The 24,151-nt window shown below is 35.8% G+C and overlaps 4 protein-coding genes across 6 annotated transcripts; 3 read left to right on the top strand and 1 right to left on the bottom strand.

The window, feature by feature from the left end:
- The first annotated feature begins 623 nt into the window (after positions 1 to 623).
- On the top strand, positions 624 to 3,513 carry LOC105318131 (uncharacterized transmembrane protein DDB_G0289901). Its single transcript, XM_011415066.4, has 6 exons — positions 624 to 991; positions 1,095 to 1,284; positions 1,399 to 1,700; positions 1,787 to 2,215; positions 2,323 to 2,766; positions 2,967 to 3,513. The coding sequence occupies exons 1-6, from the start codon at positions 925 to 927 to the stop codon at positions 3,368 to 3,370; spliced, it is 1,836 nt and encodes a 611-aa protein (XP_011413368.3). The 5' UTR covers positions 624 to 924; the 3' UTR covers positions 3,371 to 3,513.
- A 1,679-nt stretch (positions 3,514 to 5,192) lies between these two features.
- LOC105318139 (uncharacterized transmembrane protein DDB_G0289901) lies at positions 5,193 to 7,648 on the top strand. The gene is made up of 5 exons (XM_066088217.1): positions 5,193 to 5,357; positions 5,486 to 6,616; positions 6,871 to 6,906; positions 6,991 to 7,068; positions 7,299 to 7,648. Exons 1-5 carry the CDS (start codon positions 5,267 to 5,269, stop codon positions 7,646 to 7,648), a joined length of 1,686 nt encoding a protein of 561 aa, XP_065944289.1. The 5' UTR covers positions 5,193 to 5,266.
- Positions 7,649 to 10,039: 2,391 nt separating this feature from the next.
- Positions 10,040 to 12,337, top strand: LOC105318130 (uncharacterized). 2 transcript variants are annotated; one of them, XM_066089298.1, is made up of 7 exons: positions 10,060 to 10,284; positions 10,599 to 10,889; positions 11,200 to 11,292; positions 11,409 to 11,534; positions 11,628 to 11,741; positions 11,874 to 11,963; positions 12,203 to 12,337. In XM_066089298.1, the coding sequence occupies exons 1-7, from the start codon at positions 10,230 to 10,232 to the stop codon at positions 12,280 to 12,282; spliced, it is 849 nt and encodes a 282-aa protein (XP_065945370.1). In that variant the 5' UTR covers positions 10,060 to 10,229; the 3' UTR covers positions 12,283 to 12,337. The 2 variants fall into 2 exon arrangements, with proteins under 2 accessions (XP_065945371.1, XP_065945370.1); XM_066089299.1 differs by lacking the exon at positions 11,200 to 11,292 and having other exon boundaries at positions 10,040 to 10,284.
- Positions 12,338 to 12,354: 17 nt separating this feature from the next.
- LOC105318129 (RNA-binding protein 25) lies at positions 12,355 to 23,606 on the bottom strand. Of its 2 annotated transcripts, none has more exons than XM_011415063.4 (18): positions 23,461 to 23,606; positions 22,223 to 22,330; positions 21,739 to 21,828; positions 21,363 to 21,455; positions 21,196 to 21,253; positions 20,648 to 20,739; positions 18,699 to 18,942; positions 18,198 to 18,262; positions 17,927 to 18,007; positions 15,107 to 15,348; positions 14,898 to 15,003; positions 14,654 to 14,743; positions 14,483 to 14,556; positions 14,223 to 14,373; positions 13,760 to 14,063; positions 13,373 to 13,638; positions 13,099 to 13,245; positions 12,355 to 12,938 (listed from the first exon to the last, which is right to left on the bottom strand). In XM_011415063.4, the coding sequence occupies exons 2-18, from the start codon at positions 22,322 to 22,324 to the stop codon at positions 12,846 to 12,848; spliced, it is 2,298 nt and encodes a 765-aa protein (XP_011413365.3). In that variant the 5' UTR covers positions 22,325 to 22,330; positions 23,461 to 23,606; the 3' UTR covers positions 12,355 to 12,845. The 2 variants fall into 2 exon arrangements, with proteins under 2 accessions (XP_011413365.3, XP_011413366.3); XM_011415064.4 differs by having other exon boundaries at positions 23,457 to 23,565.
- Between the last annotated feature and the right edge of the window lie 545 nt (positions 23,607 to 24,151).

Genomic DNA, 24,151 nt, shown 5'->3' with positions numbered 1-24,151 from the left:
TCGTCGTGATAAACTTTTGTTTGTGATGTGAATTGTTATAATATTGTAGTTGATTTTTTTTGTTTAAAACACAACATTTCTTATAACATGCAATATCAATTTTCGATTTATAAAGAACGAAATTTTATCATCAAAACCTATTCCTGCTTTTACAGTTTATTTTACAATTGATTGTTTTTACAAGCTAAATTCTAAGAAATTTGTGACCAAATGATTTTTACTGAAGCTTAATTTTAAAAATGAATAGCAGTTGTTAAATAGGAAAACATAGTGTCAGACTAAAGAATTAACTGATACGACACAGATTAATTTAACATGCAATATCAATTTTCGATTTATAAAGAACGAAATTTTATCATCAAAACCTATTCCTGCTTTTACAGTTTATTTTACAATTGATTGTTTTTACAAGCTAAATTCTAAGAAATTTGTGACCAAATGATTTTTACTGAAGCTTAATTTTAAAAATGAATAGCAGTTGTTAAATAGGAAAACATAGTGTCAGACTAAAGAATTAACTGATACGACACAGATTAATTTAACTTTGTCTTTAACCATCACAAGAATGAGAAAACATGAAATTTTGACAAGTCTGTACATTCGTCATTGTTTCAATGTTGTAAAAATTCCCTATTTCTATGGCAATGTAAATCTTGGCTGGTATAACCACTGACCACCAGATACATCAGACCATTTACCGTGTTCTATCGTTCACCTGTCCAGCACCCTAACTGGACAGTGGCTCTTATCACAACCTCGTGAGCTACTGAAGATAAGATCTCGTACTATTTCTTGAAACAGTAGAATCGTTAGATTGACCACAATTTATCATCATTACGTGATCATTACGGAATTGTAGGTTCGAACTATCGAATTAACAATAACAAATACTGACAAAACACAGCCATCAGAGTCAGGTGTACTATGTGGCTGTCTGTCATCCTCGTCGTGGCAGTCATTTCTACGGGCGGAAATGCTCGATATCTCAGAGGTAAGGTCCTATTTCGGTCCCGTATTAAAATTCGTTATTAAAGGATTCAAAATAAATATATTTACTATGAGGATATTTCCCAATTTTGTTCGTAATGTTACAGTCCGCCAAACACAAACAGGAAGTACTAGCACCGGAACTAGTGGCACTAGTTCCGGGTCAAGCAGTAGCGGAACTGGCGGAAGTACAAGCACATCAAGTGGCGGATCCGGTTCTAGTCAACAACTCTCACAAAACATGCAGCCACCATCATTCTTGCTCAACCCCTCACAGTTCATGAGTGGCTCAAGTGCGTATGTACATATCTTTCCCACCTTAATCCACATTCTTTAATCTAAGAAATAGTTCACTACATTTGGTTTTTTTCATTTATCATTTGTATGTAAAAGAAATTCACGATATTTTAGATCCTCCCCTTCAAACCCAAGTGGTGGTGGATCCAGCAGCACCATGAGTGGTGGGTCCAGTAGTAGTGGTGGTTCATCATCACCATCTTCAAGCAGCAGTGGTTCATTAATTCCATCATTCGACCCTAACAAGGTCAACAACATTCATGCTAGCTTCTTAGATCCCTCCAAGCTTCAGCTTGGCCAATCTGGCGGAGGAGGAGGGGGATTCGACCCCGACCAGGTTAACAGCATGGCCTTCAGCTTCTTCAACCCCAGCGCTCTCTTGAGTAATGGTGGAAATAGTGGTCCATCAGGAAGAAGTTAGTGTTTTCAAGTTTTTATACTGTATGTTAACAACGCTTTGATTCGTTTAATTGTATCGATTTTCGTCATCTTCAATTTAAAGAAAGACGACAGACTTCAAGCGGTGGAAGTAGCAGCAGTGGTGGAAGCAGCCCTCCAAGCTATGACCCAAACAGTGTCAACAAACTGACAGCTAATATGCTCGATCCATCCTCTTCCAAACTTGGAGCCAGCAACGGTGCTGCCGGAGGCTTCGACCCAGACCAGTTCAATACCATGCAATTCAACTTCTTCAACCCCAACCAGATGTCAGGAGGCGGTGGTGGTGGTGGTGGTGGTGGTTCAGGTGGTAGCAGTGGTAGTACGCCCAAATTCGATCCCAACAGCGTTAACAAAATCCAGTCAAACATGCTGGATCCTTCATCCTCAAAGCTCGGAGCAAGCGGAGGGGCTGCAGGAGGATTCGATCCCGATCAGTTTAACACCATGTCTTTCAATTTCTTTAACCCACAAGCTCAAGTTGGAAAAAGAGGTAAGAAAATATATCTTTGAACCTAGACCGTTGTGCAGCGATGACGACGACGATGATGATGATGATGATGCATTTTTGATAAAATAGTTATATGACTGATATTTTAGTTATTCATAAACGCCAAAGCTCACCATCCGGGCCAAGCGGCAGCGGAAGTAGCAGCAGCAGTGGTGGAAGCAGTCCTCCAAGCTACGACCCAAACAGTGTCAACAAACTGACAGCTAACATGCTCGATCCATCTTCTTCCAAACTTGGAGCCAGCAACGGTGCTGCCGGGGGCTTTGACCCAGACCAACTCAATACCATGCAGTTCAACTTCTTCAACCCCAACCAGATGTCAGGAGGCGGTGGTGGTGGTGGTTCAGGTGGTAGTAGTGGTAGTACGCCCAAATTCGATCCCAACAGCGTTAACAAAATCCAGTCCAACATGCTGGATCCTTCATCCTCAAAGCTTGGAGCAAGTGGTGGGGCAGCTGGAGGATTCGATCCCGATCAGTTTAACACCATGTCTTTCAATTTCTTTAATCCACAAGCTCAAGTCGGGAGAAGAAGTGAGTATTTGTAATTATTTTCAGAACTAGAAGAGTAATTTTCATTTTGCTCTCAAAAGAATATATGGCATTAAAAAACTTAATTACTAGTACATGGTCTCGACGAATAACATATAATTTAAAAATCTGCTAATTTACGTTGTAACAGAGTTTGATTCATGTACTTTATGATACTTATCAAGCATTTAACGATATTCCAGGTATTAGAAAACGTCAAACGTCAACTTCTGGTTCAAGTAGTGCATCATCCGGGTCATCAACCAGTGGCAGCTCAAGTGGCACTTCCGGTGCATCATCACAAATGATGAGTCCAGATATGTTCATAAATCCGAGCGCATTTTTAAATGGCGGTAGTTCCGGGACCAGTGGCGGAAGTCCGTCCTCATCTTCATCCTCTTCATCATCTTCTTCCTCTTCCAGTGGAAGTGCACAGCAGCCTTCTTTTGATCCAAACAAAGTTAACCAAATCCAATCTAGTTTTTTGGACCCTTCCAAAGCACAACTTGGATCTGGTGGTTCGGCGGCCGGGGGATTCGATCCTGATGCAGTTAACACCCTGTCGTTCAACTTCTTTAATCCTCAAAATCTTCTTGGGCGGCGATAGATTTAAAAGGATAAGCGAGCGATATACAATTTTCCATGTGTTTTAAAAGAAAAATAAATTATATCTTTGTATCTTCAAGCTGGTTACTGGTTCAATTAATTTCCGGTATTTGTTTTTTCTTTTCCACATTGTACCTTTTACAGCTTGAATTGTATTTTGATTGTTATTTTTCAATAAAAAGGCCAAAAGTTGTATACCAAATTAATCATTTAAAAAATCACGTCATGAAATCGTTTCCTTTCATGATAATCCAATTTTTAAAAGAACAATTTAGATTGGATCGTTATTCTGATAGCTTTTATTTTAATTGAGATATAATCTGGATTAAAGAAGCATCTGGATTAATAAACTACCTATTGAAGAATAACATTTGAAACATTTTTTGTTGAAATAATGAGATATGGAGTGTTTGGGTTAACGATAAGACTTTTAAAAATAGAGTACATGTTCTTGTAAGATTACAAGTATTCTAATCATAAAAATAAAGATTTTTTTTAATCTGATAAATCAATCACAAATGTTCCTAATTCCCTGGATTATCAATATGATTCGGGAATAAATGCTGTTTAGATAGTCATACTAAATACTAGTAAATAAGCATGACATTGATAAGTCGCACTGACTTATAAAATCCATGGTTGTATACAAATGACCTCCACTTAACATCTGTCGCACCTATCGCGATAGCAGAATATACTGATAGTAGATAAGACCATACTTATCATTGAAATATTCGACCGAACGTGTTCTTGTGACCAGCACAGAAACAGGTGAACTGTATTCACTAGACAAGATAGAGCAAATCAGAAGGAAATCTGTGACGCGAGCAAGGACTATTACTTAAGAGTGATATGACATGATAAAACAATATCAAACAAAATGGCGCAGTATTATATATACGATAAAAAGGTATCAGAATACTATCAGTATATACCATTATTGTATTTTATCATTTGAGGGAATTAATTAGCTGACTGATTTTAATATAATTTCTACTACATAATTTAAACATCTGGTGAGATTTTTTAAATTGTATGTTGATGTCCATCCCCTTAGAGCTTATTTTGCACATACATGCTATAGACTACAGCAATTGTCAAAGGTCAGTGGTCAGTCTCGATCACACTTATTGACTGGTGGTCAACTCATTGAATTTCTCTCGTTCTCATGAATAATTCATGACCTTTTCCATTTGGCTCCTTCATCCTTTCCTAAAGGAAATCCCCTATTCGTTTTAATGCCTACGCATGCATATATAAACGTCCGCATTAACTTTGTTTTCATAAATCATATTATAACTAAAATATGTTGATTTCCCCTTGTTGGGTATAGAATTACATGTATTAATATTCATGAAAACTACAAATGTTTAAAGAGTTGACCCAAGGTCAATAAAGATACTTGCGTGCCTGGTCATTGGTGTTGACGATGGTCGACTTCAGATCTTGGTTCCCTTACTATACACATAACACATAAATGAAATTGTATTGGGTTTGAAACAAGTGTTTATTTTACACATTGCCATTTTTAATGCACAAAGTCTCTCTCTTTATTTTTAGTTATATTGGCCAGAATCTTAACAAATTGCAGCAATTATTTCTTATGCTGAATTCCGGAGAGGAAACTGTCACAAAATCGTCTGGAAAATATACCTTAAATACTGTACAGATTCTCATTAACATAATATTTGTTTCACGATATTTCAATATCAATAAAGAATGTCCTATAATAGTAGAATGCCTTTACTTGTAGTTCGTGAAACTCAACACTTTATCGATATATTTATAAACACGGTATAAAGTGATTCTGTAACATGCCTTATCTACCATGTATCTTAGAGTTTAGAGTGACCGCTTCTATAATTCCTCGTAGCCTATTTACTAACAGAAAAGCAAAATGCTACCAAAAGTACTTTTATTTACATTGATATATTCCATATCAGCAGAACCGAACCGGTATGTTTTGGAATTCCGAAGACTTGCTTCTGGTAAGTTTCTTAATATCCATTTCATAACTAATCCCGCTGATGTTTGACATCGGTTTATATAAACATGTTTCATTGTTTTGTTTTCAAAGCAGAGTTTTAACAATAATGTACATGTACTTTGATTTAAGCAAATTCGGCAGCGAGAAGACAAACTTTTGATCCTAACTCTATGATGTTTGGAGGGGGAGGAGGAGGTAGTACTTCGAGCACCTCCCAGTATATGGGATCGTTTAATCCCAACCAAATGATGAGCAGTATGGGGAGCGGAATGAATATGTTTAATCCGGGATCCCAGACTAACAGCCAACCTTCGTCGCAAACATCCGGGAGCTCGGCAACATTTGATCCCACAAAGCTCAACAATCAGCTGAGCAGCACGTCAGGGACTTCCACCAGCGGATTGGGTGGTGGTTTCAATCCCAACCAGCTGGGTAGCGGAGGATCAACCCAACAGTCGAGTGGCTCCAGTGGACAACAGGCAGGAAGCACCAGTGGATCAAGCTCTACATCGGGGACGTCTGCTTTTGGAGGCAGTTTCAATCCCAACCAACAAGGTGGTGCTCAGTTTACCAATCCTATGTCACAAATGGGAGGAGGAGGTCAGGCTGGGTCGTCTGCTTCATTAACGCCGAGTTACAATCCCAATAACGGTGCAGTAAACATGGCAGGGGGATATGACCCCAATGCAGCAAACTCGGGACAGGGAACAGGGGGCAATGCTCCAACGTTTACTAATGGGATGGGCATGAACGCGCAACAGCAGTCCATGGGAGGGGGAACCATGCCAAGCGGCAGTGGTACCGCACAGCAGTCAGGATCCGCTGGCACGATGACTCAAGGAGGTTCTAGTACTGGAGGTGGGGCGTCGGCGTTTGGAAGTCCGTCTGGCTCGGGATCTTCATCTGGAAGTTCTACAGGAACCAGCAGTGCTTCCTCGTTTGGAAGCCCAAGTGGATCTGGAACGAGTTCATCTGGAAGTGGCAGCGCCTCCTCTTTTGGTAGTCAAACGGGATCTTCAACAGGGACCTCTGGGAGCGGTAGTGCTACTTCGTTTGGCAGTCCGACTGGTTCTGCAAGTTCGACACAAGGAGGGGCAAGCTCTTTTGGCTCTCCTACAAGTACACAAGGCGGATCTAGCAGCTCGGGAAGTGGATCAGCACAGACTTCCGGTGGTGGGGCCGCGGTGCCGTCGTTTGATCCCATCAAAACAAATGTCGAGACCACACAATCTGGATTCAACCCTTTAAGCCCGACGTTAGGTATTTATTAAGCATTTTTAACCTTGCAACACACTGTAAACTTGGATATTTTGATCCGTGAGTTTTGAAAATAAATGTGATACCATGCAAAGATAAATTCATATACTCGTATTTAACTTTTTTAATTTTGGGATTTTCATACATAGATCTTCTTCTAAATGAGATCAATAAAGTCTTAAAATGGCAACCACAATCGAGTTCTTTTAACATGATGATGCTAAAAAAAATCAAAAAACTATTTTGTTATCTTGCAGGAAAAGTTCAAAACTTCATGGGACCCCAGTCGGGCTGTAAGTGCAACATTGTTAAAAAAAAGACTGAACATTGTTGTCTTTTTAAAGCAGTCTGTAAAGAATATGTTGTTGTTTTTTTAGCAAGCGGAGGAGTATTTGATCCTGGAGCAGTAAACACTCAAATGGCAGTACAGGGCGCAAGTCTGAACATGTTTGGAGGTGGGCGTTTTTAATTTTTTTTTTACTTATTAACATTGATTTTTTCCAACATGATTAGAATATGTATTTATAGATATGTAGCAAAGTGACTACAGTTTTTCAAACGAGTCTTGGTAATTGCAGAATAATGCGGAAATCAAAATTTTTCGAATTAAAGAACGCTCAATATGAAAAAACATTTTTAATATATATGTTTGAACTGAATATACACTGATCACGAATTCCATAAGGTGCTGGTGGAGGTGACCCCAATAAAATGGACGCCAGCTCACTAATGGGTGGATCCCCTGGGATGATGAGTGGTGCCAGTCAGGTTAACGGTGGAGCCAGCGGGGGCAGTACAAGTGGTGGATCCAACATGTTTAATCCAATGGGATCAATGATGGGCGGGTCTTCCGGGGGGTCCGGAGGAGGGACTTCCGGTCCTATGAACATGATGAACACTATGACGGGATCGTCATCTGTCACTGGACGAACGAGCGGTTCGTACATTTTGTATATTCTCAAAAATAAAGATAAATATACAGAGATGTATAAAGTTTCCACTTATATTTTGAACATTATTGTCATTGGCAGATAGTAGCAGTGGGACCGCCTCCAATCCCATGATGCCTGGCGGACTGCCCCCAGGCGGAAATCCTTTGGATCCAATGGGCGCTATGTCTGGTAGTGTAACAATTTTTTAAAAAGTTGCCTCGCTTTCAGCAAGCGCTTCTGCTTCTTGTACACATGTTATAGGAGCTTATTGATCAATGGTTGTTACAATGTATGTTAATATATTCGGGAACCCATGTAAATATGTCAGTTTGATGCCTTCTTTCATCCAAAACATCTTTGCTTTCCATTTTCATGCTTAAAATTTTATCCATTGCTTCTCTCATGCAAGATGAACATATATAATACTACTTGCAATTAAAAAAGACTACACGATCGAGCGAATATAACGAGCGGTTTTAACATCTAATTATAAGGAGGCCGGATGGCCAACAAATTATCCATAAGATTTACCTTGAAAATTTAGAAAATACAGAGGTCTCCGTTTAAAAGAGAATACTTAATTAACACATGTCACACAACACATAGTCTAAGAAAGGCCATGACCAGCTTTACACATTGCATAATAAATCGTTTATTATTACATGTAACTATGAGCATACATATGCATCTTTTGAAGGATATCTTTGAGATCGTTGATAATTTTTTACTACAATCAAGAATTCAGTTTTCATTTAAATGATGCATAGCATGCTGTTAACCACGTATCAACGGCTTTTTAAATCCCTCGAAAAAAATTTATAACTGTGTGCTTAATTTGATGTTGCATATGAGTTTTCGTGCTTCTGGTCAAGCAAACAATGGACGCAGGCTGGGTGTGGGCTTTATTGTTCTCCGTTTTTATTCAATGTTTGGTAGGTGGCGGTTCCATTTCAAAGTTTTCTGGAGGTTCAAATCTAGTGGATCCCAAGGGATTTATGAATGGTAATATTTCCAATCTCTATTAAAATTTACTTGTCCTAAAAATGGTGGGAAATTATATTTTTGTGAAGTCTATGTTTTACATGAATTGATTTCCTTGAATAAGGTAAAAAAGAGATTGTAATGGCTATATTTTTGAAACTGATCATATATTTTGGGATTGTTTTTAAGGTGGCGGTTTGACAGGATCCCAGTCAAATCAATTCTCTTTGCTGGGTGAGTCAGCAATATGTATTGAAGTTAGGCCCCCTTTAAAAAAAAAAGTGTTTTAAAAATTGCTCACATTGTTGACAAAAACATCTTAAGTCGATTACTTTGTTTTAGTCAGTCGGTCGGACGAGGGCGAAGTTTTACTTATAAAAGTGGCTTTAAGAATACAATTGAAATACATGTAAATTATACATTTTAATATAAAAGTTCTCTGTTATATTCAATTTATTCATTCGTATATATTTGTAGGAAAACGAGAAATAACAGGTAAAGTGCATTTTAATATTGATAAAAAGAAAATCGAATACGAAATCAATGTCTATCGTAGTAATCATGTGAATTATATTAATAAATTCAAATACATTAAATGTATATTGCTTAATTAATCATATGTGTGCTGATAATTAAAAGTAAACGGTTTATTGAATTCGATACATGTGTACTTATTCTACGATCAAATAAGGTTTTATTTTTTTAATTAATTGCAGGTGGAGTGAAGGTAAGAAAAAAGATTTCTTTTAACTGTTTCGATTTAAGTCAATGAAACTCCTGTAACTTTATACATGTATGTAAGTTGAACTTCGAGTAACTTTTAAATTATTTTTTGTTTGTAGGAAAACAAATATTTGGACCTGTTTTTATCCCTTCTTAAGGTTCTCGAAACCCTTTCAACAAAAAACTGATATTGTATATGTAGTGTGAGAATCATTAAAAAAGCTCGGTGAATCTTAAAAAGGTTCGAAGTTCTTTGTTCATTTGTCACCGTCAATGCTGGTGAAGAAAAGATCTTTTATTAAATGGTTATTAACATTAGCAGATTGACCCCCCCCCCCCACACACACACACAATTATGTGAACAAATAAACACCTGATGTCATTATTTGTATCTGTCATTAAATGAAAATTTTGAGAAATCATACCCATACCAACCTCCCAAAACCAACAAACCATCACGGACAAGATAAAATCGTGGCATCCTATCGATAATTCATCTGCGACATAATTACACATCTAACTAGGCGCTTACCTTGGGGAAATGGTTTTGAAGATTGGTTTTCAAAATTAATAAAGGACAGACTACGTGCTAGACCGTATTGAACAACTTAAAAAGATGAAAACATTAAAAATATTTGTCCAGTTCCGCCCCACCCCCCCCCCCCTCTCGCCCATGGATTATTAATATCAATATTATCGTGTTTTAACGAATATTTCGTGGATGTACAGTAATATAACAAGACCACCACTTATATGTATAATTTTGGAAACGAAATCGGGCCTGCATGCAACACGTGAGAATTTAGCCATACTTCCCTCGGTCACTGGTTCCGGTCAGCGATAAAATGCAGGTGATAGATATCATTAAAGTTGATAGATACCCCGCCAGTGGACGGAAGTGACGTATTTTGTATTTTTAACAGTAGTAATCAACACAAAACTGGTATCAACACAATACAGTCAATCAAAGATTTTTTTTCATGAAGATGTCGGTAATATTAATATTGGGAATATGTTCTTATGGAGTTTTAGGAGGTGAGTATGCGTTTTATATTTGATAGAAATGTTCATTCATCCTGATTCCATTTTTTTTTATCTCACTCTTACTAATGCAACTATTTTGTTCTGGATACATGTACTTTAGTATACTAATTTGAAAACTTTTTCAAAAGACGGTGTTAAACCCCTGAAAGGTTATGCATGTATAAATAGGTTTATATATAGAATATACATGTACATAGCGTATTGTTTCATCAAAATCTTACTAAATGCATCCACAACTTACAATTTTGTTGCTGATTGTGTAGTTTTGATTGAAATGACACCTTTAAAACCAAACAATTTAACAGCTCCCCCTCCTAGGACGTACAATCCTGCAATATACGAAAATCTCAATATCCCGAAATTCAATCCAAACGCCATATCCTTCGTCAACTACAATCCAATGAAAGAACAAAATCTGGAACCATTCTCGATCGGATTCCAAGCCATCACAACGAAGGCTCCGGAGTATATCAAGGTCAAGAATTTAGATTACTCCGGTGGTGGTCGGATGACCTTTGACATGAGCAACGTAAAATTCGATCCAAACAACGGAAATTTTATGAGAGATTTTGATCCGAATAGCTTTTCAAACAAAGGTACTTTTTTCATATGCATCAGTTCAAGACTAGAAGGGGAGCTTAAAACCGTTGGCTTCAAAATGCACTGGTTTCAAATCTTACCAATAATGAACTGAGAGTGTTTTCAGGTTTTCTTTTTATGGACAACCAGGATCTGACTCCCTCATTTTTTCTAAGCTAAAAATAACTTCTTTTTTTCTCTTATAAAAAGATAAAATAATTGTAAAGTTTCAATTAAACTTTATGGAAAAACTCGGGGGGAAAAGAGATGTTTTAATGCTGAAACAAATCATTGCATATTGTTTAACAATTTGATAACGTCCTGCAGAGCAAAGCTTTCAACAAAACCAAGTCGTCCCGTTTCAAGAGAACCAGGTGACCGAGTCACCGAGAGGACATAGCTGGGACGGACGTTGGCCAGGTCTATTCATCGTTTATAAAATAAAACATACAATATGCAGATTATTATTCTGTTCCCGTAACATAGCAGGTTTTTTAGGAGTATATTAGCAACAATTTTGTGACTGCATTTTACAGGTCAAAATAAAGAAGTTGAAAACAACAAAGAGCAGACGACAGGGAGAGGAAGCGACTTTGGATTCAGTATGGACAGCAAGGGAGTTGGTGTATCGGGCAAATCCTGGGACGGAAGCTGGCCAGACGGTACGGTGACTTACCTCTGATTTTTACACACTGTGTCTTTAAAATTTCCATTCATAGTTTAAAAAAATAACTTAGATCATTATTAATTTCCAGGAGATAAAAAAGACTTCTCCGTTAAGGCGACCGACTCCTGGAAAGCGGCCGTAGGGGCGGATAAAAAGTGGAACGAAGTTGTAGGCACAAATAAAAACAATCAAAAATGGCAAGGTACTGTCTCGATTTTAGTTAAATTCTTACTCATTCCGTCTGCTTAAAGACATATCTACGCTGTCTCTTCATTTATTTATGGCCGTGCTGAACCACTTAATACAACTCTACAGTAGCTCCCTCTCCTTTCAGACAGCGTTAGTTCCGGGGACTTCTCCGAGAAGGCCACACAGTCCTGGAGTAAAGCTCTCAACGCTGACAGAAAGAACGACAATTACCACGGTAACCACAACATTTTATGTCCTTTAAGGGCTATGTTACTTGTATCGACCAATTCAATATAAAAGCTTTGAATTTCAAAACATAAAATCCTGGAATTATTGTTCAGTGCAACCAATTGAGCGTTACTATCTCTTGTAGAATCTTGTAATTGCAACAATTTTCAAAAGAGTAGACGACCGATTTTCAAAACGCCTTTAAATATTTTTCTTTTCATAATTCTATGCATATTTTCCTTTAAGGTAACAATGTCAAGTCAGGAGACATAGACGAGATTATCCAGAGCCTCATGGCTGCTCTTCAAAGGTTACAGTCATATTGACAAGTGTATATTCAACAATGTTCTTTCAACGTCAGATGGTTAACGCTGTCAAATAAAGAGCAAACACAATCAGAGAATATCACATGATTTATTATGTATCAACCACTCATTCATGGGACCAGTTTTTCATGAGTATTTACAATGTGTAATTTAAACAAGTTCTCAAATTCATTCATGATAAGTTTAGCATACACTTCATATTTCATAACATTTCCTATAAACAAGGAAAATTCAGGACATCATCGTAACACACATACCAAAATCATAAGCAAAACGATGATAGAAAATAACACACGTAGTTTTCCTGATTTCGTTTCAATGAGTCAGTGACACTTGTATCTGGTAGGAAGGTCTGAACCACAACCGTAATGTCAAAACCTGGATTGTCTTCTTGGAATGGTGACGGAGGCAGAAGTTGAATGAACATGGACAGACGTGCTAGCACTGCGTCAGGCTGGAGTAAGCTCGAGCATACTTCATCACCCATATTTACACATGCATACATACACCCACTATCACTTTTTATACTATAAATGAATAAACAGCCTAAGCACACATCGTCATCATTTGACTAGACCAAGTTTTTTGGCTTCAGTTTCGTACACCAATAACCTCCACATTTTCACAACGAACACCTCTGCTTCTTCATCTAGCACCTGAAGATAAACAAAGCAACTGTCAAACACTTGTAGGCATTCAATAGGTGTAGACAAATCTCTTAAAAATGGGCTTTCTAATACAAACTTAATAAAATAATTCATAAACACTAACTACTATCTTCCTCAATTAGTACTCTAAAGAAGTATTGGCACTTACCATAGCTACATCGTTGAGTATTGCTTGAGGTCCACTCCTTGCCATCACTTTCTGACAAATAAAATCTGTAAGGGTTGGCTCCTCCTCACCAATGTACTCAATTATCTTCTTGTTAACCCATGGCTTGATCCTCTTGTCCATAAGAACCTACAAACAACACAAATTCATTATTTATACTGTTTTACCTTTCCCTCTTACAAGTGCACAACATATTTTCATTAGTTTTATAAAGCTTGTATTAAAAGTAAATTCTGATAAAGGTTTAAATTCCTACCTGATCAACAATGTTCCAGTCCAGCGAGTAGGCAAACAGCTCATCCTTGGCCGTGGGAATGCTCTCGATCAACTGTTTGATCTTCAGCCTCTTCTCCTCTGCTGTGGCTCCTTTCTTGCCGTCCTTGTCATCATCATAATCCAGAGGTACCAGTTTACGTTTCTTAGAACCGGATGAACTATCTTCATCGTCTTGGTTAAATACATCACCAACTGTCAACTTCTTTCTCTTGCTAGAGATACTCTCTGTCGGACTGCTAGAGCTTCCTGCAATTTGTCACACACAAAAATAATTATAGGAATTTCCAAATTCAAACAAATTTTAGAAATACTGACGACAGCCCATCCAGATTTTGGTATTTTGCCAATAATCTATGCAATGTCATACCCAACTTCAGCCCTCCAAAGCCTAGTTTTGCATTTTCCTCTTTGCTTGGACCATACACAGGCTGGGAGTCCTCATCTGGGGGAGGGAAGTTGCTGTCGTTGTCCTCAGACATGGGGGTCACGCTGTTGGACACATCAATAGGCTTCAGGGTGGATTTCATGTTGGGTGGTAACTGTGGCTTCTCCTCCTCCTCCTCCGGTTCATCTGATGAGTCTACTCTGATCGGCTCCTTCTGCTGGACAGGAGAATTCTCCTCGGAGATATTCAGACGAGGTTTCAGGTGTTCTTCCCTTTCTAATTCAATCTAAAGATAAGATGGAATTAATACACAGTCTTTAGTAGATTTTCCTTTATGATTATGAATGGAGAGAACAAAATTACCCCAAAATTGTAGCATTCATTCCGCTGGAAATTTTAATAATGCTTGCATCGCTGAATTTTAAGTAGAGTTTGTTGTTTTTACCTTCATCAGCTCAGCCTCTGGGTCCGGATGTCCCTCATCCAGTAACTTCCTCTTGATCTCTTCCAGTTCTTCCTTCTCCCTCTGTCGGTCCCTAGCATCAGCCTCTCGCTCCTTTTCTCTCTCTTTCAGTCGTCTATTTAGACAGCTGCCTCTATGGAAATGATAACAACCATTTATCAATCCTTAACAAATTTACCATCAATGTTCATTGGAAGGAAGTATGATATTTTATCGTCTTTAAAAACTTAAGTTACTCTTACTTGTAGTATTTGACATCATCTCTCTCATCATCGTAATCTTCCAGAAATTCCTTCAGCCTTCTTCCTTCTCTTGACTGTAAAACAATTTGTGGTTACATTATACTCTCTGCAGTTCTCCTCTTTCATTAACTAACATTAAGTGTACTTTTGGTAAATCATGACAACACTCACCTCCTCTGCTTTCCTCTCCTCTTCCCTTTCTCGTTCTTTCTCATACTCCCTTGCCTTCTTTCTTTCTCTGGCTTCCCAATTCTTTAATCTCTGGAGAAAAGTAACATAAGATATTAGATACCAATACATTGAATCGTATTATCTCAAGCATAAATCATTCTACACACATTAAAGCATTACAGCTTACAAAATTCAACAGTACAAACAGATGATTCTATCAAAATTGTGTATTTCAAACATCTACCTCTTGATATGCTGCTTCCTTCTCTCTCAATTTTTTCTCCAATTTTCTCCTTTCGTAAGCCTCCTCTTCATCTTCAGCATCTCTATCACGTTCCTTTCTTCTCTCCCTGATCACAAAGTTACATCAGAGTTTAAAAGACAAACTTCAGAGAAAACTCCAACAAATTGTTTTGCTGATAATTTTATCACTTTGCTAAGCTGACAACTTACTTTTCTCGTGACCTTGACCTTTCTCTCCACCTCCTGGGTGACCTAGATCTTGACCTTGTCCTACTTCTGATGCGTTCCCTTTCTCTTTCATAGCGTTCCTTCTCCAGTTCCCTTTCCCTTTCTCTTTCCTTCATTCTCTCCCTCTCTCGTCTTCTCTCTTCCACCATCTTCATTCTTTCTTCCCTCTCCCGGTCTTTCCTTTCCTTTTCCTTCTCAGCATCTTTTTCAACCTCATCCTCTCCCTTCAAAAGAACAGTAAAAAAGTCAAACACTTGCTAACTTTCATATAAAACATTAACTAAATAATCATCTACCATAAATATTGTAACAGAATTTCTCAATGGAAAGATAATAAACCCTGCAGTATGGTCAACTACTGAATACTCAAAAACATTCCTCAACATTCATATATCTGTGTCACTTGATTTGTATATATCGCTTTACTTGTCACTATGAACTGTTTTGAAAAAGCTGCATAAAGTGACAAAATTTGTTTGCAAAGTTGATAGAAACAAAATGTAATGGTGGAAATTACTGGGAACAATTTCTCTCCTTATTACCTCAGAAAGCACACAGAAAAGCTAATAAAGTGCCTTGTCGATTCTGTTGACATTATTTTGCCGATTCATGCACTGTGCCATAGAAAGATCGCTGACCCTCTCCAATAAACAGACAACCAATCTACAGCACAGATCCCTCCCTGTGAACAAAGTCAAGCTACTTTTCACATGACTACTTCTCTGATTGGAGCTCCTCCTCAGCCAAAATGGATGCTATTCCTATTCCTTGCGAGAGCAATTCTGGCATGTTATTAATGAATCCTTAAGATAACAGTGATGCTGCTGGCAACAAAAAGGTTTATTTGCATTAAACCCTAATCACCCACAATCCCAAATATCAGTTTTCTAAGTTAGTATTATTAAATGGTTACAGCCATTTGTATCTTTTTGATGTTGTTTTCTTTCCCATATGAATATTTTTTCACATTTTTATGAAAATTTAAAAAATGCAGCATTTCAAATAAATAACAAACTTTTAATAACCTCATATGTCTATTTCAAATTGCAGGACCATGAATTTTAGATAAAATAATCTATTTGTAAAACCCTAATTTTAATCTGGCATAAATTTACTATCATCTTGATAAGTGGGCATCATTAGATGATCTTTGGTAGAGCATACTGCTATTAAAGACGGCAATTTTCACTTCAAATCAAAACTGGCATGCATATAGACTAAAATATGTTAAACTTGAGAATGATGACAAAAACATCATAGAATAGAGGGGGAGTCAAACAAACATCAATCTATCTTAGACATACTGGGTCTGCCCTCATAGGAAGGATTTGAGAGCAGATATTTTGTGTTGTGTAACTTACATATGTCGTATGTCATCATTACATGTCACTGTAAAAAAACTTTCTCCTGATGGGGGAAAAACCTACAAGAGAGCTATAAGCGATCTATTTTAGACCTGTCAAGAAATATGGGGATTTAATGGCTGCATTCCTTTTTCAGAGAAAAAAAATTCAGTTCACAAGATATGGCAGAACACATACATGTAATCTACAGCACTTACCTGGTCTCTGTATCACGGAGTTTGAGTGAAGATCTGACAAAAGAGTAATTTAGGTTCACTTACTTGCATTACCCCTGTTTCCTGGGCCATACTTCCAACATTATCTAAGTGTCCTATCCACTTACCCTACATTTGCATTAACAACGCTAATTCCTTTCTCTAGCTTAAAGTATCGAATTACTATGAAATGTAATTCTTCTTTCAGAATCTATCGATTTAGGTGTTGGTTGTTCTTGCCATTGTAAAAATATCTATGGTATTAATGCCTTTAACAACCTAAAGTCTGATACATCAGGAATTTTTTTTGTTTGTTTACTGACTAACGGTATATCGCAAGTAAAACACGCTTAAAACAAAGTGACAGGGACGGGCAATTTAACTTCGTTATAAGCGTAATTCGTTATATCCGTCAAGTTTACAACATGAAAAAGGGACTTGGGGAATGAAATTACTTCGCTGTAAGCGTCAATTCATTATAAGCGTGTTCGCTATAACCGTGTTTTACTGTCGTCTATCTCTATAATCATATTATTTAGACATCTTGTACAGGGAAACCTCTCTGTCTACCTACCCATCCCTCCATGTCATCTACCTGGCTGGAAAGGTGACATATTTAAAGAGATATTTGGTAAACACTTACCAGAGAGTCTTTGACATATTATTATACAGGTTGATCAGGACCGTAACAGATGCTTGGCACGAGCATCAGGGCTCATCTATTAAGTGGGGGGTAATGAAATATAACCCATGTTATTTAAGGTGACAGAAAAAATGTCATTTTAAAATTTGAAAAATTAACAAGGTTTAACTGTCAGTTCTGGTTTAATTTTTTTTTTTTTTTAAAATCAAAATGATTTTTAAATCTGAAAGTTTTATCTAACAAAAAAAAATTAACCTAAAAAAAGATAATAAAAAAATCAATTAAAAATTTTTTCATTCTTTTTTTCTTTCCATTCTTTCACACTTTTTTTTTTTTAATATCACTCTAGTTTTTATGTATTAGCCATTTTCTTTTCCAAAATTCTAAATTTATTTCCAGTAAATATTTTTAAATGCCATCTTCAAAAATGTTCCTCAAGTATTATACATGTACATAAACTTGATGACATAGCCAAAAAATGGTAAATGTCAAATATTGGATGTTCAATTGTCAAGAAAAATATTTAGCAACCATTAAAAAACCCTCAACAAAAGGTCAGGAAGCATTTTAACAGCAAGTGTTAATCCACAGAAATACCTACTTTATGGAGATCCCTGAAACTCTTGATTTCTCTGTGGATTATTTCCCTTTTGTCATCTTCTAAGTCAATGTCATCAATTCCCTGAAATTCCAAATCACATATAAAAACTGCTTTAATATTGTAGTGGAAGCAAAAGTGATAAAAATATATTTTTTTCTTTATCTTCTTATCTACATATATGAAAATTTTCAATCTTTTAAAATTAATTGATTATGTGTTCTTGAATACAGCATATTTATCAAGTGTAAATTCAATATGAAGAACAACTGACTGTGTCTTTGATAATCTTTTCTTCTTCAACTTTCTTTTTGACTGGTTTTGGCTCTTTTTCAACTTCTGTAAAATGTAAGACACATATTAAAAAAAAAATTTAAAGTTACCACCTTTCGCTTGAAAAACAGATTTTCCATTGTACCTGTCACTTCCTACCATAAATCTTTGGACTTAAATATTCATGCTTGAATAATTTTGTAACTATGCTCATATTTATAGACGATCTGTTTTATGGGCCAACATACTAAACATATTGAACAGTAACATAGTTTTCATTGCTAAAATTATAACCAAGCATTGATACGGTTACAGAAGGAAATCGGCAACTTGTGCTGAAACAACTTTAGCTTAAAAGAAAGTTGTTCTTACACAGACTATATTGCTACATAAATATCTTCAATATTTGTATTTAAATTTTGAATACTACATGTATTTAGGGTCTTGCCTTCAAAGCGATAAGATAAAATAGCAATAGATTGGACTTGTATGTGTACAGTACCCATGAACATCTTCTTTGAGAGGTCCTCTGCATATTCTCTCATGATGGCGTCTAGGCCAGCCTTTGCCACCCGGTCCTCTCGTTTTGTGAATTCATCCAGGTCTTCCTCAACTTTTGTCTCATTCTCTTCTTTATCTCCATTTTCTTTCTTTTCTTTATCTTCACTTTCAACGCCACTAGTTCTAGATTTCTTTTTATTGATGTATTCATCTAAAAGTGTTTTTGTTTTGGCATCAACTTTTACCTGAAAAAATGAAATAGAATAGGATTTATATAGACTTGTTAATAGACATAACAATTTCTGTTTGTTATGAACTTTCTTGAAATGCATTTTCCAATTATGCACTTGTTGCCATGAAATTTCATAGAGAGGATAGCTATATATTGAATTACCGTATTTTCCCGACAAATCGTCGATGCAGACGACTAGTCAAATTGCTCATTTTTAGCCAAAATTTTAACAAAATCCTACGATACGTCGATTCAGACGACACGTCGATCTTATCACTTCAAAATGGCGTACAAAACTGCAGTAACATTATCAGTGTATGATGCCACGATGTCCTCGATATTGCTACCAAATATTATTAATGATTAACATTTAAACAATTATACTTTATACTTATGCATCATATTTTCAAATACCGGCAACATCTACAAAGTCGCTGGCATTTTAAACAATTCCCGATATCGCGTGATGTGCAAAAACTAAACTTACTTTGACAGAAGTCAAAGTAAGTTTTGAGTTTTTTAAGTTTTAAATAATCACCCACTCTGACCATCGCCAGTGTATTCGCCATTATGTAACCAGCCACCTGTTGACTTGGCGCGTGGTCAATGTTTGTTTAACAATTTCCGGTGTCAGAGGCATGCACCTGTCTCGTGTCGGACTTCAAAGGGAGTACTCAAGTGCAGAAAGCTTAGCAGTTACTATGATTTGATGAAACTTGTTTACTTTGTATCCAGTAATGCAGTTACACGCTATAGTTTTACATAGACACTGTTAGAAATAGATCAATCATTTGTACGACTTGAAAACGACGATATACGACATACATACGTTTCCTAAATTTTTGATTTAACAATAATCAAAGAATTGGACAATAAATAATCAATGAACTATAATCACACTAATAACGGTACTCTTTATATACACAGGGAGGGAAATTGCCGTATAGATCTCAGCCAATGGCAAGATTATTAGCACAACCGGTGTCAGCCTACTGTATAAACAATAGTATTGATAATTGCCTATTACGTACATGTATTTTAAGATTCAATTTGACCATAAAATATTTCTCATTTATACTTTCCACTAACAACTATTTACTAATAAAATAATAAAAATTGAAAACATTCCCCGGACCTACTGCAATAGTTTTTTCCATTTATGTTTGGTTTCAATTTTACTGCGCAATTTAATCTTCCCAGTAGTGATATATGGAATCATGTGACAATGTGTTTATAAAAACGGAACGGTAAAACTTTAAATTGATTAAAGACAATGCACCATTGTTTAATAACTGTTATCAAAATGTATTCTAGTGTTAACAAATGAGTGAAAATGATGATAATTAAAGATGAACATTGAATTCAACAACGTAATTTTCAATAAAACAGCCAGATCAAGACCATTAAAACCAAGATTTTTAATACTATTTTGCACAATTTTCTGACCTTAAGCCTTAGACAAGTCGATCAAGACGATAAGTCGAGTGCTCTGCTTCAGAGAAAAAATACAGACTTATCGTCAGGAAAATACGGTATTCTCTTTTATATGCAAATTAAAATAATCTTTAACGTAATTTATGTGACAAGCTAAGCAGAATGGCAGGATGTGGTAGGTCCTACATGAATTATTATTCAAAATCTGAGAAAAACTGGTATGTACTTGTTATCAAGTAAACAAATTATACTTCAGCATGTTCATCATATACTTTTACACTTACCACTAATTTTTTCTCTGCTATTTCCCATTCATTTAGAAGTCTCATACATCGCAGAGTTGCTTCTGGATCTTCATATTCACAAAATCCGAAAGCTGAAAGTAATTGTTTCCTTTCTTAAATAATCCACATTAATCTCAAAAATATCTGTTAATTTAATGTCAGCATTACAGCTGAAAGATCTTTTATATACTAATTTACAACAGCTATTTTCTCCAATTAGTTGTCAGATTTCATGGATGCAATACTGTGGTTTCATTAATATTCAAGGGTATCAATTTTCGTGGATAAAGTGAAAAATCAGTTTCAAGGATACGTAAATTCAAGGCCAATGACCATATCAATACAAAATCTTAATAGAAATTGCACTTCGATGAACATTTAATTTCGTGGATCAACTTAACAATGAAATCCACGAAAATTGGTATTCAATGAATTTTGATGAAACCACAGTATGTCATGAAATTATAAACGTAAAATTTTAGCCATACAAATTTGATCAAAAATCTATTTATCATTTGATGAGATAATCACTGTCAAACACTCCTCACCTTGTAATTTCCCTGAGGCACCTTGCACACGTTTCCAGCTGAGTACATTACCACATCTCTGAAATAGTGTATTTTTAATATATAGGTAAACGTATGTCTTACAAAACTTCTCTTAGTTCAGATTATAAGAACTGTAGATCATTCATGCATCATAACAACAAGCCTACCTGTAACATCTGTCGTATCATGGCATCTGGGGCTCTGTCACTGATGTTTCCAACAAATACTGTGGTCACAGGAGGTTTTTCTTCCTTCTCATCCTAAAATATATTCAATTTACCTGTACTTATTCTGTATCAGAGGTTCTGCATCAGGAGTATATACATGTAGTTTTAAAAACAATACCATTTTAATAATATTTACAAAGAAAATTTTACATCCATATCTTTTTTTTTTTAATTTGATCATGACATGCGCACTCTATGAAAAAACCCACCCCAAACCTTAGGTATTCTTAGTTTATTTTCATTTTTACACATAGCCTTTGCCATAAAAGCTGAATTGCAAATCTAACAACAATAATTAATCATAGAAATGTGTTACCTTTGGTATTTCTTGTGGAATTAATTTTCTGTTGAATGGTTTGGCTGGTTGTGAGACTGCACTTTGAGTTGTCACTATTGGTCTCATGACCTAAAACATTTATAATTTTGTTTTTCAATACAATAGGCAACATGTACCTAGGCATTCCGTTTGCAACACAGACTTGTATAATTTTTGCAACTGCATTTCTGTTTAAACAGCAAAGTGTTTTGTTTTCTGTTTCGTTAACATAAATCTTTTCATTTTAACACAGTTAGTGTTGACTTTGACACCTTATAAAACTCAACAAACATATCCTTTAATTATAGTAGATTCCACATTCATTTGTTATGAATTGAATTTGCAATTGTTGTTTCAAGTACTAGATTTACACCACATATTCATAATCTGTCAACAAATAATTCTTTTTACTAGATATAATTGAAACCTATTACTGAAATTATAATGCTGTTATAAAAGTTTTGTTTCAAAGTTTATTACTGACCGGTTGGGGCATCATGCCCAGCCCCATGGGCATCATTCCAACAGGTGCATAGGCATATCCCATTGGGGGCATGCCTATGGGAGGCCTAGGAGGAAATGACATTGTCCTCTGGAAAAGGAAAATAAAATTATTCTAACTTTTGGAATAACGCTCAAACTTACAGGTAATGTACTAATGTATAACTTTTTTATTCAGGTAATTTTGTGTTAATGTTGCACAAGTCCTCGTATGAAACATATCCCATCTGAAGTCAATACTGGCATGCAATCAATTCTCACTGAGGACCATTTCCCGCCAGTACATTGTTACCTCATTTTATCATCACATAATTTTTTTTTTTTTTTTACAAAAAATGACATAACAATGCACTGGTGAGTAATGGTACTTCCCAAGAATTGGTCGGCAACCAGAGGCATGTTCAGCAAAGAGAGGGCTCGTATGCTCTCGCCAAAATTTGGGTTGCGGGTAAAGGGAATTTTGGCAAGCACTCGCTCTGTTGAACACGCCTCTGTACACTACTGTAAAAGTTTTAAAACAAGAATTAATAAAATTTCGTTTATAAATATTGATGTGTTTGTTTGTTGTTTTTTTTTAATAATAATAATAAACAAACTTGCTGTTGCAATGTTTTCAGCATTGTGAAATAAAATTAAAAGATGTTTGAATCTAATTTGTTTGGTTTTCCCACTAAGAGTCTTAGTGAATATACAGTAAAAGGACCGATCAGATTGAATGTTGAAAATGCATATAATATTTACATATCATTTCTAAAAATAGCATCAACTTTCAAGGATTTTTTATACAGCTGGTCAGGTATAATGTTGATTCTATTTTAACTTACTAAAGTGTTCATATTATAGTTATTTATTTACGATTTTACAAGCTTAAACTTAAAAATGTAACAGAATACATGATCATAAAATTGCTGATCATTTTATCAAAGTGCGAAAGAAAAAATCTTGAAAACGTTTGGTTACACGGTGCAAATATCAAAAGGTATTCATGGAAACAAATTTGAAATAATTTCATGATGTAGATATATCAAATTAAACAACATTCGATAGCATGGTTTACATGAAAACTAAACAAGAATGAATAAGGAAGGAAAACAAACGCTTCACAAGTTTTAACAAGGAATAGACATTGCAAAGGCTGACATCATTCTTATTCTGCGCATGAAAAAAAACGTTTTAAATATACCAGAGAGAAAGGGATTTACGGAAAAATGTCCCACCTACCTTGCTCAGGAAGATTTTACTTCAGTCGTTTTGTCAAACGTTGTACTTTAATTTCAAAATGGCGGATGTATCAACACGAGGTGCTTGGTTTGGGTAAAAGTAGTTCAAACTAATTGCCGGATTTACAAAAATGAAGGGAAAAGTTTAAAAGAAATGCCTCTTACAAAATGATATACGATATCAAATAAAGATATTATTTTTTTAATCTTTAGAAATGTAGCTTAATATAGCTTAATTTCTGATTATAAAAAACAATGGGAAAGGGGGGGGGGGGCTGCAAAAAATGTTTATTTGAAGCGCTTAATAAGCTAAGATGACATGAAAATACAATTGTATTGAGTGACAAACTTGTAATATATGTTTATATCATTAAATACATGAACCGTATTTTTTTAAAAATAATTTTTTTTAAGTTCAAAGGGCATAACTCTGACAAAATCATTATAGGACCTTGACCAAATTCGAACTTGATCTCTATTTTATGGTTACTGTATAACATCTATAAGTTTTATATTGTTCATTCATCGTGCTTCCATGAGTGCACCATGTAAATTGGTAAATTGCATGACCACTTCCCGCCATTTCTCAAAAATATTCAGCAGTTTTTCTTCATATTCAACAATAGAAAGTATAGAGCGCAATGTTGCTTCAGTACCATTTTACATTATTATACTTTCATGTTAAATACTGA

This window comes from Magallana gigas, chromosome 6 (genome assembly GCF_963853765.1).
Source record: "Magallana gigas chromosome 6, xbMagGiga1.1, whole genome shotgun sequence".
Lineage (NCBI taxonomy): Eukaryota > Metazoa > Mollusca > Bivalvia > Ostreida > Ostreidae > Magallana > Magallana gigas.
Note: the sequence above shows the minus strand (reverse complement) of the source record. Positions and strands in the feature narration are given on the sequence as shown.

What these genes read in the sequence shown, in the direction of transcription:
- LOC105318129 (XM_011415063.4), bottom strand. Translation starts at nt 22,324, where the DNA reads ATGTCATTTCCTCCTAGGCCTCCCATAGGCATGCCCCCAATGGGATAT. An exon ending in AGGAGAGGAAAGCAGAGGAG is followed by an intron (nt 14,557 to 14,653) that starts GTGAGTGTTGTC and finishes ATTGTTTTACAG; the next exon opens with TCAAGAGAAGGAAGAAGGCT. An exon ending in CTTTGGAGGGCTGAAGTTGG is followed by an intron (nt 13,639 to 13,759) that starts GTATGACATTGC and finishes GACAAATTGCAG; the next exon opens with GAAGCTCTAGCAGTCCGACA.
- LOC105318131 (XM_011415066.4), top strand. Translation starts at nt 925, where the DNA reads ATGTGGCTGTCTGTCATCCTCGTCGTGGCAGTCATTTCTACGGGCGGA. An exon ending in AAATGCTCGATATCTCAGAG is followed by an intron (nt 992 to 1,094) that starts GTAAGGTCCTAT and finishes GTAATGTTACAG; the next exon opens with TCCGCCAAACACAAACAGGA. An exon ending in TAGTGGTCCATCAGGAAGAA is followed by an intron (nt 1,701 to 1,786) that starts GTTAGTGTTTTC and finishes TTCAATTTAAAG; the next exon opens with AAAGACGACAGACTTCAAGC.
- LOC105318130 (XM_066089298.1), top strand. Translation starts at nt 10,230, where the DNA reads ATGAAGATGTCGGTAATATTAATATTGGGAATATGTTCTTATGGAGTT. An exon ending in TTCTTATGGAGTTTTAGGAG is followed by an intron (nt 10,285 to 10,598) that starts GTGAGTATGCGT and finishes ACAATTTAACAG; the next exon opens with CTCCCCCTCCTAGGACGTAC. An exon ending in AAAGAACGACAATTACCACG is followed by an intron (nt 11,964 to 12,202) that starts GTAACCACAACA and finishes TTTTCCTTTAAG; the next exon opens with GTAACAATGTCAAGTCAGGA.
- LOC105318139 (XM_066088217.1), top strand. Translation starts at nt 5,267, where the DNA reads ATGCTACCAAAAGTACTTTTATTTACATTGATATATTCCATATCAGCA. An exon ending in ATTCCGAAGACTTGCTTCTG is followed by an intron (nt 5,358 to 5,485) that starts GTAAGTTTCTTA and finishes CTTTGATTTAAG; the next exon opens with CAAATTCGGCAGCGAGAAGA. An exon ending in AAGTCTGAACATGTTTGGAG is followed by an intron (nt 7,069 to 7,298) that starts GTGGGCGTTTTT and finishes GAATTCCATAAG; the next exon opens with GTGCTGGTGGAGGTGACCCC.